A 16,200-nucleotide genomic window follows, 5' to 3' on the forward strand; every position below is an offset into this window, starting at 1 on the left:
TCTCACTGAGGTCAGGAGACTGAAATTAGAGTTCAGGAAGGCCAAAATGACTCAGTTTGCTTGTGGGAATGCCATAAAGAAAGCTGCAGAGAGGGAAAGTGCTGGAGATTGGGAGAAGGTCCCCTTTAATCTTTGACTGAACAGTGTGATCTGTGCCTGAGTGGGGCAGACCTGCACAAAGTGGAGGAAAGAACCATTGGAAAACAGAAGGTCAGACAATTCCCAAAACCATTACGAGGCCGAGGAGAGTTTGCATCCCACCAGCAAGAGTGGAAAGATGCTGTGATACACAGGGCATCAGGGAGAATCCTCCGGAAAGTGTCGGCTTAAGAGTGGGGCTGAATTATCCCTAGACTGAAGATTGCCCTGGACCTGACGTAAAAAGCTTAAAATGAAGCCTTCAGAGGACCAAGCTGATCCCACGTAACTTAACTACATGCCAGAACAAAGTCCAACACTTTTTTAAAGGAACACAACAATTCAATGCTCCGAAGTGTAAAATTCAATAAAATTTCAATATGCCATTTCAAAATAGCACTCAACAAAAAATTACCAAATATGCAAAGAAATAGGAAAATAAGACGTATAAGCTGAAGGAATATTAATAAAAACAGACCAAAAATGACACAGATGGAAATATCAGACAAGAATGTTAAAACTGCTGTATATATAGAGAGAGATTTAATAGGTAACATTCAACAAACATAGACCATAAAAATAAATGATAAATTTGACTTCATCAAAACTTAAAACTTTTGCTCTTCAGTAAGATGCTGTTAGAATGAAAAGGCAACCCAGAGACTGGGATAAAATATTTGTCAAACGTGTATCTAATCAAGGTTATATCCAGGATATATAAAGAACTCTTTTAACTCAATAATAAAAAGACAAATCAATTAAAAAATGGGCAAAAGATTTGGACAGTTCACCAAAGAAGATATGTGAATGGCCCTTGAAATGATATTCAGTACATCAGTCACAAGGGAAATATAAACTTCAGTTGAAACTGGGATTCGGTTACTCACGTGTTGTAATGGCTCAGATTGACCATACCAAGAGTTGTCAAGGACGTAGAGCAGCTGGATCTTTCACACAAGGCTTATGGAAATGCAAAATGGGACAGTCACTATAGAGAACCGTCTTTCAGTTTCTTGTAAATTTAAACATGCTACACAACGTAGCAGTTCCATTCCTATGAAAACAAATGTCCCCACAAAACTTGTACTTAAATGTTCATGGTAGTTTTATTCAAAATAGCCCAAGCTGGGTTATTGTGTCCATCAACAAGGGAATGGATAAACAAGTTGTGGTCTAGCTCTAGCGTGGAATATAGTACTCAGCAGTGAAGAGGAGTGAACTATTGATACGTGCCACCATGTGGACACATCTCAAGAGCCTTATGCTAAATGAAAGAAGTGAGACATAAACGACTAAATACTATGATTCTGCTTATATAAAATCCTAGAAAAGGAAAAAACCAAAGTGATAAAAAGTAGATCATTGGTTGCCAGGCACTGCAAAGATGTAGGGGAAGTTTAGGGGGTGAGGATTACGTGATTGTGTACATTTGTCAGAACTCATTGATTTGTACTCTATCACTGGATAATTTTATTTCATGTACGTTATACTCAATAAAGCCAATGAAAAAATTTTGGTGTTCTAAAACCAGCACTTTGCCCAATCCTTTGAGCTTTGAGGTAGCAGTTTATTAGGAAGTTCCATCTCGAGTCAGTGTGTAGCACTGTTTTGGTGCTCTTACTTTGCATCCATATAGTTTAAATTTTTTAAATTTGCAGGAAGAACTGGGTGTATTAATCACCCTGTGAGTTTTATTTTTGTTTTGTTTTCAGATTACTCTAGTTCCTCGAGTATCTCAGAACCCAGATAAGGAGGGTAAACAGCTAAATAGCTATAGTTTGAAAAAGCTCCTCAAAATTCTTTGTTTAAGACCCTTCCCTACAAAAACCAATATTCTCGAATACCGTGTTTTTTGTTTGATTTTGTTTTATTTTTAAATCAACTTAATAGAGGTATAATTTACAAACATTGAAATGCACCCATTTTAAGTATATAGTTAGGGTTTTGACAAATGTATATGCCTATGTAACCTCTATAATCATTATATAGGATATTTTCATCACCCCAGAAAATTTTGTCATGGCCCTTTACTGTCAATGCCCCCACCGCACCCCAGGCCCCAGGAAATCACTGATCTCACTGTAGATTAGTTGTGCTCATTCTGCAATTTTACGTGAATGGTCTCTTACAGTATGTATTACCCTGTGTCCGGCTTCCTTTGCTAAGCATGATGTCTTTTAAGATTCATTCATGTTATGTGTTTCAGTGCTTCATTTTTATTATTGTGTTCCGTTTTATGGCTCTATAACTATTTATCCATTCACCTATTGAAGTTTGAACAGTCTTGTGGAACATACCTTTTTCCATTGCTCTTAGATAATACCCATAAGGGGAATTTCTGGGTTGTGTGGTAAGCGCATGTTAAACTTTACAGGAAACTGGCAAATTGATCTGCGAAGTAATTGTACCACTTCACGTTCCCACCAGCAATGTGCGAGGGTTCTAGTTGCTCCACTTTCTTAGCAAGCACTCCATGTTGGTAGTCTTTTTAATTTTAGCCCTTCTAGTGAATGTATAACATTATCTTACTGTGGTTTTAATTTGTATTTCTCTTATGATTAATGTTTTGAGCATCTTTTCATTTGTTTATTGGCCATTCTTATTTCTTTTTGGTAAAGGGTCTATTCAAATGTTTTGACCATTTTTCAGGTTAGATTATCTTCTTATTAATGAGTTGTAGGAATTCTTTATTCTGCATACCAGTCCTTTATTAGATTCGTGTGGCTTGTTTTTTCATTTTCTTAATAGTCTTTCAAAGAGCAGAAGTGATTAATTCATTTGGATGAAGCCTTAATTTAAACATTTTTTTCTTTTGTGGTTTGTTTGATATACTAAGAAATTTTTCCCTTCCCCAGGGCTGTTAAGATTTTCTCTTTGGTTTTCTTCTGTAAGCTTTATCATTTTTGCATTATTCATTCTGAGTTAATTTTCGTGCTTTATGTGTAATGAGGCCAAAGTTCATTTTTTCATATGGCTGTCCATTGTTCAAGCATTTATTAAATAGATTCTTTTATATCTCCCCATTAAATTGCCTTGAAATCTTTGTCAAAAGTGAATCAACCATGTATGTGAAAAGCTTTTTAAAATTTGAGAATCTAAATCTTGATATAGAAAATGTAGAATTTTGTCCACCAGTTTTTTTAATGATAATGTTTAAATGGTTTTTATTTAGACTAGTTACTAAATAAGATAAAATTAATCATATAATATGATGGACAGTTGAACTATTAGCATGTGAATGTCTTTAAAATTTTTTAATATACAAATTAATTGTTTCTGCCTTTTCATGTAACGCATTGATTACGAGATTCTGTTTTGTTTTCATTCATTGTGGTTTTTTAAAAGGTTGGAACTAGATGGAAAGATGTGGTCTCCAAGTGCATCCGATGTCACTTCCAGCCACTGCTTTTGTTTTATGCAAACCCAGATGGCACAGCAGTTTCTACCGAAGATGCGCTCAGGCAGGTCATCAACTGGCCACATAAATCCATTGCAGAAAATATGGGTAATTCTTTTTTTTTAAATTCTTTTTAGTGTTTTTCTATTATCACAATCACACTAGGAATACTAATATACCAAATATAAAATGAATATTGAGGATGATTTCAAAATTTAGTTTCAGTAAAGTAGAGTTCAGGAAAACTCTAATACTTTGAGTTAATGTTTAGAAAGAAACCTTTCCTCGTCACTGGGCTCAGAGGCAGCCTCAGGAGCCCCCACTGCTGTGGTCACACAAGCACGGAAGGGGAGCCTTGGCTGGTAGCTCTTTCTGGCGGTATGTATTGAGATTTAAAGCAGGGTACTACACTGGAAAAGTCTAGAGCAGCTAGGCTGTTTTGGGATGCATTATATAGATGTGGAAACCCTTAAGAGGTGTCAGTCCTCTAAGTTTTTCAGTCATTTTATCTACAGTATTAAAAATGTCTGAAGAGGTGATTCAAACATGTCTTCTTCTGGTGGGGAGGAAGAAGGGGATGAGACATTTTTGTTTGTCTTTTTAAGGATGTGAAAAGCCCTGGATCTATAAGTCAGATAATTCAAAAGAAAATGAATTTGGTGATCAGGCAAAACAGAGAGAAAATCAGAAAGTTCACACAGATAATATTTCATCATTTACTCGGAGCCACATGCAAACAAGTGGTGGCAGAGGACCAGGTATGTGTTTAATTGTTATTTTCACGGTGTCCCGAGTAGTTATGCTTCCCTCTTTCTTCTCGTGCTGAATCTGTAATTCCTGGGAAGGACCATATAAAACGGGGGTGCTTAATTAGCTTTCCTTGGCCATGAAGAGAAAATAACAAGGAGATAAAACTGTGTCTTTTGCCTTATGCATTTCTCTGAGATCTGTTGTCTGAACAATTTGACTCAACCAGTGTTTGAGTTTCTGCATGCACTCAGAGCCATAGTAGCCTGGAGGCAATCTGGACGGTTACCAAAGGAAGCTATAGTGTGGCCTTTCCTTTGAGGAGTTAATTAATAACTTGGAGAGGAAAAATGTGGGTGAATAATTTGGCTCATATGCCAAAAGTAAATTTACCATTAGTGAATGCAATAGTAGTTCAGAGTTACTATAGTTGTAGTTTATTCTTACCCTCATTTTTATTCAACTCCCTCTTGTTGTTGTCATCTCACAACTTTGATTTTCACAAACCTAATACTGTAGCTTGGGTCCAAAATGAAACATCACGGTAAGGTGTGTAGTTATGGTTTAGAAACACGTAAAACTCTTTGTGGATGTTCAGGATGATTATGTAAGCAACTTTTAAATATATTAATGAAATAATGTCTGATCATAAAAGTAACCCTTTTAATCAAGCATGGTAAGATTCAGAATTGACAGTTATCATGAACAAAGAATTACAGTAAATGTGTTTAAAAATTCTTAATGGAACTATACCTTTTTCCCTCTTATGTATTGTTGATGCTCTTAGATTAAGCCATTAGCTGTTTTTCAGGCCCAGAAACTGTTTATGTGTATAAGAACACAAACAACTTGGGTTCCTAATCCCAGTTCTAGGGGCCAGCCCAGTGGCGCAGTGGTTAAGTTTGCACATTCCGCTTCTCAGCGGCCCGGGGTTCACTGGTTTGGATCCTGGGTGCGGACATGGAACCGCTTGGCAAAAACCATGCTGTGGTAGGCGTCCCACGTATAAAGTAGAGGAAGATGGGCATGGATGTTCGCTCAGGGCCAGTCTTCCTCAGCAAAAAGAGGAGGACTGGCAGATGTTAGCTCAGGGCTAATCTTCCTCAAAAAAATAATAAATTAATTAAAAAAATAAAAAGCCTAATCCTGGTTCTACATTTACACGCTGTGTCAACTTAGGCACGTTTTTAACTTCTCTTTGCTTCAGTTTCCTGATCTGAAGTGGAGACAGTAATTATACCCACCTCAGAGAATTAAATGAGTTAAGGCACTTAGAGTAGTGCCTGACATGTGGGGACCCTCACTTACTTTTAAGCTGTTATGTCACTAGCTAGGCTCTTTTTTTCCTTTGCACTTGCTGTAGGAACTGTGCAAGAAGTTTTCAAAGACAACACACATCTCTGGTGTGAGGATAAATCACACTGAATTTTTAGTTAAGCATAAAAATGAGTTTATTGTATACTTTAATCTATATTTTGTTTTTAATATAGAGCATCTTAAAATTTTTATGTAGTTCAGTTTGTACTTTTATTGAGCAATTTGAAAAATGGTCAGTATCATTGTTAATAAGAATGGTTTCTTTTGTAGTTAAGTTAAGTCACAGTGATCAAAGGGAAAAAATGAAAGACATTTCCAGAGAATGTGCTCTAAAAGCTATTGAACAGAAAAACTTACTTTCCTCACAACGGAAAGATTTGGAGAGGGGACAAAGGAAAGATTTGGGCCGCCAAAGAGGTAAGTTGAGAGAGAGCTTATACCATTCATTTGAAAAGGGGCTGCTAAAATCTTATTTTAAGACTAAATTTTATAACTTTAATACAATTTAATTTAATATAATTTCTTTATCTTTTTATTATTTACATTTGTTTATATGTTATATATCTTGATATGATTTCTTTAATACACCTATTACATCTGTAAATGTAGCATTTTCCTGCTTCTTATTTAATTCTAGCTTGGAATACTTGTGTTTATTTTGATGTTTTAACTTTACTTTTAATCATAAATTCAGTTGACGCTTATGGCACATTCAACTAATAAGGAAAGTTATAAAATTAAATGAAAAGAACTTCTTTTTCTGTGCCTCCTGACCTTCCCTCTGTTCTGCTGTTACTACTTTCCAGTTCATTTTGAGCATGTCTTACTCTTTATGGTTTTATCTTCTTTTCTTTATGATGCACCATAATTTAACTGATACCACTAGACTTTTAAAATTGATTTGAGATTTTTGCTGCAGTGACATCCCTTTACATATACCTTGTGTGCTTTTTGTGTATAGCCACAGCATAAAAGTCTTTCAGAAGAATTACTGGGTTAGAGTATGTTTATTTTTAATTTTGATGGATGTGGCTTAGTTGCCCCCCTGAAAGGCTGAACCAGTAGGCACTCCACCAACAGTGGTTGGATATCTCTGTCTTCACATTCTCAGCAGCAGTTAGTTTAACAAACTTTTAAATCTTTACTAATATAAGTGGAAAATATTTTTATTTTTATGATTTTCATTAATTATATATGAGATAGAATACTCTTTTTTTTAAAAAAAACTGCCTTAATTATCTTATGATCTACTTTAGAGATCATTTGTTAAAATCACTGTATAACCATTTATTTTATAAATGCCTCTCATTAAGCATAAAGAGAAACCGAAAAAGCACTTTTCAATCTCAAAGCACTATGTGATATAATTTAAACACTTATTATGTACTTATTGCTGCTTAATATTTCTTCTCCGACAATGTGTTTGGCTTGTGACTGAAAAGTGGCTCTGAAGAGTAGTTCATTTGTATCTTTATTATCTACTCTTAAAGATTTGGTTGATGAAGACCTTCCACATTTCAAGTCTGGATCGCCTCCTGCCTCAAATGGCTTTAGACAATATGGGAGTCCACATCTACATCACAGTCAAGGCAGAGGACCCTGGAAACACGACCGAGTTGCCCATCAGAGTCGAGATTCTGCACAAGTATTAGGTTCGAGTAAATCCCAGAGTCTTGCTCCAGCAGAGAAGATCACTGGCAAAGTGAAGAGCGACAGTGGCACTGGGTATGACACAGACAGCAGCCAAGACTCTAGAGATAAAGGGAGCCCCTGTAATGGCGGTGGTAGAAGCCGGAACCGAGGGTGGAAACCTATGAGGGAAACGTTAAATGTTGATAGTATTTTTAATGAGAGTGAAAGAAGGCAGCACAGTCCTAGACGCAAATCAAATATCAGTGGCAAACCTAAATGTAGTAAAGATCAGAGTTTTAACAATTGGCCGAAAGAGAATCCGAAGCAAAGAAGTTTAATGACCATTTATGAAGATGAAATAAAGCAGGAAACAGGAAGCAGAAGTTCCCTTGAATCCAATGGAAAAGGAACAGAGAAAAATAAAGGCTTCAAAGAGACTAAAGCTCATGGTGACAACTGGCAGATACAAAGGACTGAGTCTGGGTATGAAAGCAGTGATCACATCAGTAATGGATCTGCCAATTTGGACTCACCTGTTATCGAAGGAAATGGTACAATAATGGATGTCAGTGGTGTTAAAGAAACAGTATTCTTCAGGTAATACACACATTAAATGAATGGCTTCCCCCCACCATTCTCTCTTGTTAAATATTTGAAGTAATTTTCAAAGTTTGGGGTCACTTAAGTATAATGAATAGAACTTGAGCTCTGATTGATTGGAGAAACCTGGGATATTGCAGGTTATTTGATATTTCAAGTTTTTATTTTTAATAGTTATTTCCTGATTACAAAAATAACAGCTCTTTATTTTTAGGAAATTTAGGAAGTACAGAAATATTTTGTCATTGTTGCCACCGAAAACTATTGATGTATACTGCAGGTTTTAAAGCACAGATTTAAATTGGTTGCCTCTCAGTCATTAAGCTAATTGTTTAATTCCTCAGTCTGATTAATGCTCATGATCCCACCTCCAACATCTGTAACTCGGAACTGGGGTTATTTCCTGCTGTTGCAGCCCAGTTCCATAGAAGAGATATTTTTCCTTTAGCGGATTAAAAGAATGCAACCAAATAGCTAAGTTTGTGTTCCATTAGTTCTTAATTAAATAATTCTGAATACATTTATTGTATTACTCTTTGCAGTGAGTGCATTTACGCTTCTCTGTGTAACCTCTGAAACATGTCCACCGCTTAAGTGGCTGATATCTTAGGTCAATCTAGCCACTTTTAATCCATCTAAAACATCCTAATTTGTTATTAGCTGGTATTTTACCACATTCATTATTAAAAACTCAGATTTGCAAAAATCAACTGCTTGTGTTTTATTACAATACTCATTGTAATAAAGACTTAGGGAAACTTTTTGATGTGGCAGGGTAATTTCATAACTCCTCTTGGAAAGGGTAGTCTAGAGTATTGGAAAGATAGGTCTTTGTAACCACATGGACTTGGATTTTAGTTATTGGGCATATTAATTTGACTCTCCCAGACTTCATCTCCTATTGTAAACTGAGGATGATAATTACTTACAAGTGTTGTTGTGAAATGTAAATTAAACAGCGTTCATTAGGGACCAGCCCAGTGCTGTAGTGGTTAAGTTTGGTGCGCTCTGCTTCAACGGCCCCAGGTTTGCAGGTGTGGATCCAGGCACAGACCTACACACCACTCCTCAAGCCATGCTGTGGTTGCATCCCACATAGAAAGTAGAGGAAGAGTGGCACAGATGTTAGCTCAGGACCAATCTTCCTCACCAAAAAAAACCCCCCAAAACCCCCAAAAAACAATGTTCATTAATCCCCTAGAACAGCACACAGCATATAATAATTGCTTAACAAATGTTATTTCCTTTCCTTTCCTTTTCTTAGAATAAACTAAAATAATAATCCATGATAGGTAATGTGTTTTGTTCTGTTTTCTAGTGACCAGATTATGACAAGCAACCTAAATATAGAACGTGTGAACTGTAGCTCCCAACAGAGCAAAAACTACTTAGAAGGTAAAAATTTTATTTAAATATATTGTAATAGTAGCAATAAAGAATAACTTGTGATAATAAGAGTAAAGAAGCTAAGAAGTTGCCTGTTACTAAGTCAGTAAATAATGAGGACAGAAGTTGGGAGAGTTCATGCTTGAAAGCTGTTAAGGATGGGAATAGCTATTTCAGGGAATGGGAAAGGGGGAAGTGAGTCAGCAGGACAGGCTAGGTCCTTGGCTATGCAATGGTAACGATATCCAAATCTCAATATCTTGTGCAAGTTTTCTTCTGCTCATGATACATGTCCAGTGGGCATCAGCAGGAGTTTCTTCTTAGTCATCACTCAGGGCCCCAGGCTAATGGACTCCATCTCCACAAATGCTTCTCTCATCATCGCAGTACTTGGGGGGGAGAGAATTGAAGGAGGACGCAACATGGAGAATCATGTGTAAGCTCTTAAAACTTCAACCCAGAAGTGACAAACGCACTTCCACTTGCATCTCATTGGCTGAGGCAAGTCTTTCAGCCAGGCCTAATTCCAGAGAGGGAAAGTGCAGTTTCACAGGTGCCTGCAAGCTGAACTGGAGTTAAGGGCAAATAGAAAAATTGATAAAACAGCCTGCTGGAAAAGTTCAATTTGGGAACAGTAATATGTAATGGTGTAGCATTATTATAGGTGATTTGTTAGCAAAACATAGCAGCCCAGAAGCAGAAAAATAGATGTTCGAATGTACACAGAATTCAGGATGCTACTGGGAGGATATACCTGAAAGATTTGGGGGAGAGGGATCAAGGACAATGATGAGCCAAGGGGATTATTGAGGTTCCAATCAAAGAGAGTGTTTTCAGATTTTAGAATTCAGAGGAGTAGAAGGGGATATAATTTTTCACAATAAAAGGTAGCCATGAAGAACATTTTAAAATTTATATCTAGTCTTTATCATCCTTAAGGCTTTGTGGACACTGTTTTTCAGGTGGCAGACATTGACTGTGATTAAATGTTAAGTTATTTTGTTTTCATCAAATGGTATAATATCAGAAGGAAACACTTATATTTAGGAAATAACCTTCCTTTCCCATGTAAAATGTCTCGCCTGTTTTAAAAATCTGATAAAAGTCTGGTAACCAAGTATTACAGGAAACAGTAAAGGGTTGGCCAGAGATCAACAGCAGAAGTCAGTGAGATTGAACAATAACTACAAGTTCAGTACTCTTTACAAAATGATGGTTGTTTCCTGATAGTAATAAAAACACAAGGTTGTAGAGATTTTGATGGTCAAGAGTGTGTTACTGTAAGAGCTTTGTAGTGGGTTTCCCATTAAATATGAAAGGGTATGTATGTGTGAGTATGTAACCCATTTAAAAATAATTTTTTTTTATTGTGGTAAAATACACTTAACAATTTGCCATTCTAACCATTTTTAAGTGACAGTTCAGTGGTGTTAAGTACATTCACCTTACTGTGTAACCACCTATACTATCCATCTCTAGAACTCTTTCATCTTCTCAAACTGAAACTCTGTCCTCATTAAACAACTTCCCATTGCTTCCTCTCCCCGCCCCCGGCAACCGCCATTCTACTTTCTGTCTCTATGAATTTGACTCCTCTAAGTAACTCATATAAGTAGAATCGTACAATATCTGTCTTTTTATATTTGGCTTTTTTCACTTGGCATAATGTCTTCAAAGTTCATCCATGCTGTAGCATGTGTCAGAATTTCATTCCTTTTTAAGACTGAATAATATTACATTGACTGATAACACATTTTGTTTATCCATTCTTCTGTTGATGGACATTTGGGTTGTTTCCACCTTTTGGTTTCAGTGAATAATAATGCTCCTCTGAATACTGGTGTACAAATATGTGAGAGTCCTACTTTAGTCCTTTTGAGTATATACCCAAAAGTGCAATTGCTAGATCCTATGGTAATTGTGTGTTTAATTTTTTGAGAAACCACCATACTGTTTTCCATAGCAGCTGCACTATTTTATTTTCCCACCAGCAGTGCACAAGAGTTCCAACTTCTCCACATCCTCACGAACACTTGTTATTTTCTCTTTTTTTGATAATTGCCATCTTAATGAATGAAGTGGTATCTTATTGTGGTTTTGTGTAACCCGCTTTTTATTTAATTACATAAATTGCATTATGTTAAAATTATTTCTTATTTAATAAACTTCATAGTCTACCATAGTTGTTTAAGCTAGTCTTTGCTTTGAGAACCTTTGTAAATGTTCATGCCTTAAGGTATCTCCGTGTGTGTTCCCTTCCCATAGTGTAGGACTGAGAACACGTTAACGTGGTATAGACATTTTTCCCAAGCTAAGAACTTGCCCTGCCTGGATTTTTTTTTTCAATAAGCCACAATTTAATTTAATTCTTTGTGACTTGGTATGATTTTATTGGTTTTCTCCTATTTCTTATTTATAAAATGGGGGCACACTTACATTATTGACCTGAAGAATCGCTTTATAACAATAGCTAAAAGACTTTAAGAAACTTACAAAGACTTAGAAATGTTTTTATCTATTTTGTTTGACGTTTAAGTCAATTTTTAATCTTAGTCTATATAAGTTTATTTGATGGTAAAGAAGTTAAAATCTATAACAATGCTGTTGTAATTATTTCATTGATAGAGATATTATATAGACTTGTCTGCCTATGTCATTATGGATTCTGCTGCAAAAAATCATGTCCACACTGCCTAAAGCTGTTATTTGGAAATGCTGAAATTCCACAATGCCCTTTGGATTATTTTAGCTCCTCTTTTATTATTTTATTATCATTATTATTATTGGTGAGGAAGATTGGCCCTGAGCTAACATCTGTTGCCAATCTTCCTCTTTTTTTTCCTCCCTAAAGCCCCAGTGCCTAGTTGTGTATCCTAGTTGTAGGTCATTCTATGGAGGATGCTGTCACAGCATGGCCTGATAAGCGGTGTGTAGGACCGCACCAAGGATCCGAACCAGTGAACCCCAGGCCGCTGAAGCAGAGCATGCAAACTTAACCACTTGGCCACAGGGCCAGCCCATAGCTCCTCTTTTAAAATGGGTCACTAGTGGGGAGAATTTCAAATTAAATTACATTCAATTACCTTAAATTACATTCAAGACAGAAAAACTGATATGTTGAAATGCACTTGGTGGGGAGAAAGTATCACATACTGGAGGAATACAGGGAGTTTGGTATGTGCAAGGCTGGAATTCATATGTGGAAATTGGGAGATGATGGATAGAGGGATAGATAGAAGCCAAGTCATGATGAAACTTTGATGCTATTTTTAAATCCTACAGTAAGTGGAAAGGCACCAAAGGACAAGGAGAGTAGCATGCTCCAGTTTGCACCTTAGAAAAGACTCTGGTGGCAGTGTGGAGGGTGAATTTGGAGCAGTGGGAGAAAAATTAATTAGATGACTGATATCCTCGGAGAGAAAAGATGAGGGCATAAACTAAGGCAGTACCAAGGTCGAGCAAGAAGATTCGAGAGATTATAGGAGTATGTGGATGTGGCGTCAGTTTTTGTGGCAGATGTACAGAATAAGGGAAGGGGAGGAAGCTGGGGATAGCGGTACTGGGGACTTAGAGAAGTAGATAGACCATTTACCAAATTGAGGAGTAAGGAAGATGGAACAAATTTTGGTGGGTAAGGGGAAACCAAATTTATTTATGGATTTGTTTGGTTATCATCTAGGTAAGTAGATTTATTATGCAGTTCGGAACATAAGGCTAGAACTCAGAAAAGATGTATTTGCTAACCATCAGCATATTTAGGAATTGAATGCCGTAGACTTGGATGACATCACTCAGGAAAACTGGAGATTTCAGGGCAAAAAAAGACAAAGGAAAGAACATGGGTTTGCTGAGTAAGAGAAGTGAGCCAAGGATAGAGAGAAGGAGCAACTATGGAAAAGTATGAGGAATAGCTGGGCAGGTATGAGAAAATGTGGGAGAGAGGGTTATCACAGGGAAGCTGGGAAAATGGGGAGCTTCAAGAAAAATGGTCACAGATTAAGCGGAATAAGGGTTAAAAAGTGCTAGTTTGATTTAGTGGTTCGTAAGTCATTAGTAATAGAGTAAAAGCAATGTTAGAGGAACATTAGAAACAGAAGCTAGATTGAGGTAGAATGGAAGGATTTAGAAGTAAAGGGCCATTATGTTCATAACCTTATCTCAAATGGTTCAGGAAAAAATGGGGTAAAATGTTAAGAATAGGTGAATCTGGGTAAAAGATATACAGGTATTCTTTGCACTAGTTTTGATCTTTCAAGTTTTCTGAACTTTCTGAAATTATTTTGAAGTAACAAATTTTTTTAAAAGATTACAGTGGAATAAAAAGTAAATAAAAGAGAAGTAAAGAAATTTAGCACGTCTCTCAAAACCTTTGCTGTGAATAGCAAAGAAGCAGTACCTAGAGGACAAAAATGAAACCAAGAGCTTTTGTTTGGGGACATTTTTTTTTCTTTAATAGAGAGACTTGGGCATTTGTGTTGCAGAGGATAAGGAATGAATGATGTACAGAGGAAGAGAAAGATGTGAAGATAAGATTAGAACAGAACAATAATTGATGGAGTGAGATCCCTGGGGGTAGAATAAGAATGAAACAAGGTAAAGAGGCAGGCTTTGGATTAAGGGACTGGGAGCTTTTCTGTAGAGGGAGCGACAAAGGGGCATGCAGGTGCCCTTGGGTATGTGTCCTGGTGGATGGGACAGTGAAGCAGTTCATACCTCATGCACTCTTTCCTCTATGAAGTAAGGTTATCTACTTAAATTAATACATGTGGCGATCTTTACAGATTATACATAACAGATCACAAAGGAATTATCAGGTCTCTCTGGAAGTTTTGCCATTTGCTTTGGAGTCTGCAGTACTTGGCTTAATCTAGGTTGATCGTAGAAGTCAGGATTAGTTCAAACTGAGAATCCTGATCTTGGAAATGACAAGAGTGAAAGAAGTTAACCAGTGGTCAAAAAATCTGTTAACTCCCTTAATTATTATAAAAAAGTCTGTACCTCCATTTCCTTAGGTGAAATATATTCCCCTTAATGTTGTTAAATCCCAGAATTAGTAAATGAAAAAAAATTTATTGGAACAGTTTTCACATGTATATAAGTTTGATTATTTTCTCTAAGATATTTTTTGCAAACTGTAGAGTGTACTCATTTAAAATAAATACATTAGAAAGTGTATCTAGAGAAAGGGGTACTTTTAACAGTTGATTTTGTTTCTATACCTACTAAATTTATTTTCTTTAAGAGTCTCATAGACAGTTGAGAGGCAAGGTATTAACACACAATTCTTCTCTGTTGCTCTGGCCCGGCACCACCTAATGTTTATCTATATGTATTTTTAAAACCATAAGTTTTCAGTTTTGAAATTTAATTTGTAGCAAAATAGCATTATTTGCTTTTTATTTAAATTATAATCCCAGTGAAAAAAGAAGTTACTGACTTGTGCTTCTTTATTTTGTATCATACCAAAATTTAGCTATCTGATAGTGTAGATTATTGTATACTAAAGTATGTCTTTACTCCTCTTGGTATATGGTAAATTTAGCTAGAAATATTTACCCAGTTAAATTTTTATGATCTTTCTAAAGGATTCAAATTGTATGTAAATGTCTTTTTATTGTAAGTTAGGCTGTTGATTAGATTGTTGCTCTTGAATGTTTAGCCTTTGCTATTGCGCTATTTCTGTTATATTCTGAAATCTCCATATAAAACAAGAGTGAAGATTACATTGTCTGGACCAGCAGTTTGGTTTTATTGCTGTATAAGTCTGTTTTAAACTTAGATCATCTTTTCAGCTGAAAAATATATGTTGATTTCTTGACTGTTGGGCTTTGGGTTTTTTTGTATACAGCATCAAAATTAGCATTATTAATTAAAACTTCTTGTCTTGATGTTGAGATATCTTCTGTGCCAAGTGTTAAAATCAGACTATCTTAGATTTGCAAAGAACCTGGAGCCAAAATTCCCGGTAGAGACACATGGATGTCTATGTCAGCAGAAGAGAAAAATAACACGTCTATTTTTAAGCTAGTTGGAATTCTAAAGTCAAACCACTTGGTTGAATGCCTGCCATAGTGATGTTAAAATTTCAAGCATATTTATAAAACCTCTGCTGCCTCCTGCTGCCCATTGTGTGGACACGTTAATAAAAATAAAGAATTCTTTAAGAATTAAGTATTTATTATTCTGTTTGTGAATATTAAACTTGAAATTATAGATAAGTTCAGAAGTAAACATTTCTGAAGTTAAAATCACAGTGGTTGGAAAATTATAGTGTAACTTCAACTTACAGATTTTTCAGGCTTTAGAGATTGAAAAATTATCAAGGTTCTTTTTGACATTACTGGTTTTTCTGTTTTAATCATAAGGCAGCTGTCAGAGAGAGGCTTATTAGTTTTTGAGCCTCAGGCAGTGTGTCAAGCTTACAAGCAACCAAGACTCTCTGGGATAAATTACATACTGCCTTTTATTTTTAAGATTTTATTATTAGGGCGCTTTATAGACTTGAGATAGGTGGGGAAGGAAGGTAAGAAGAATTTGTCTCAGTTTATTCTTACCCGGTCCTGGATCCGTGAGCTGGGAACATGGTGGACAGTGTGGGAGTGATTCAAAGGAAGAAAAACACTATGTTTTTCATGCAATTGTTTATTCATCCTGCAGGCTTTCATGGAATGCCTTCTATGTGCCAGCCTCTCGGGAAAGAATAACAAAAGGGGAACACATCATACACTGATGAGCTTACTGCAATCTAGTGGAAATAAGAGTGTTAAGTCTTCAAGAGATGAGTGCCAGACTTGTGGTTCTCCTCATTCTTGTATTGGGAGATATCATTTAGTACGTGAGCATCACCACATAGGGTATTAAATTTTCATGTATATTACACAAATCTTTCTTGGAAATTACTTCAAGATTTAACTTGCAGAGCCTGATCATAATCAAATACAGATTTTTTTTCATAGGGTGATATTTAGATGTTTTGATCAACT

General features: G+C 36.1%; 1 protein-coding gene across 2 annotated transcripts in view; it reads left to right on the top strand.

Moving 5' to 3' along the window:
• The window catches only part of USP53 (ubiquitin specific peptidase 53), a 59,624-nt gene that overhangs the window by 39,304 nt on the left and 4,120 nt on the right, over positions 1–16,200 (top strand). For both annotated transcript variants that reach the window (XM_046656682.1, XM_046656681.1), the window contains 5 exons: positions 3,484–3,643; positions 4,141–4,293; positions 5,870–6,016; positions 7,090–7,828; positions 9,150–9,226. In XM_046656682.1, coding sequence (XP_046512638.1) covers positions 3,484–3,643; positions 4,141–4,293; positions 5,870–6,016; positions 7,090–7,828; positions 9,150–9,226 — 1,276 coding nt within the window. The remainder of the gene's footprint in view (positions 1–3,483; positions 3,644–4,140; positions 4,294–5,869; positions 6,017–7,089; positions 7,829–9,149; positions 9,227–16,200) is intronic.

Source organism: Equus quagga, chromosome 3, assembly GCF_021613505.1.
Source record: "Equus quagga isolate Etosha38 chromosome 3, UCLA_HA_Equagga_1.0, whole genome shotgun sequence".
Lineage (NCBI taxonomy): Eukaryota > Metazoa > Chordata > Mammalia > Perissodactyla > Equidae > Equus > Equus quagga.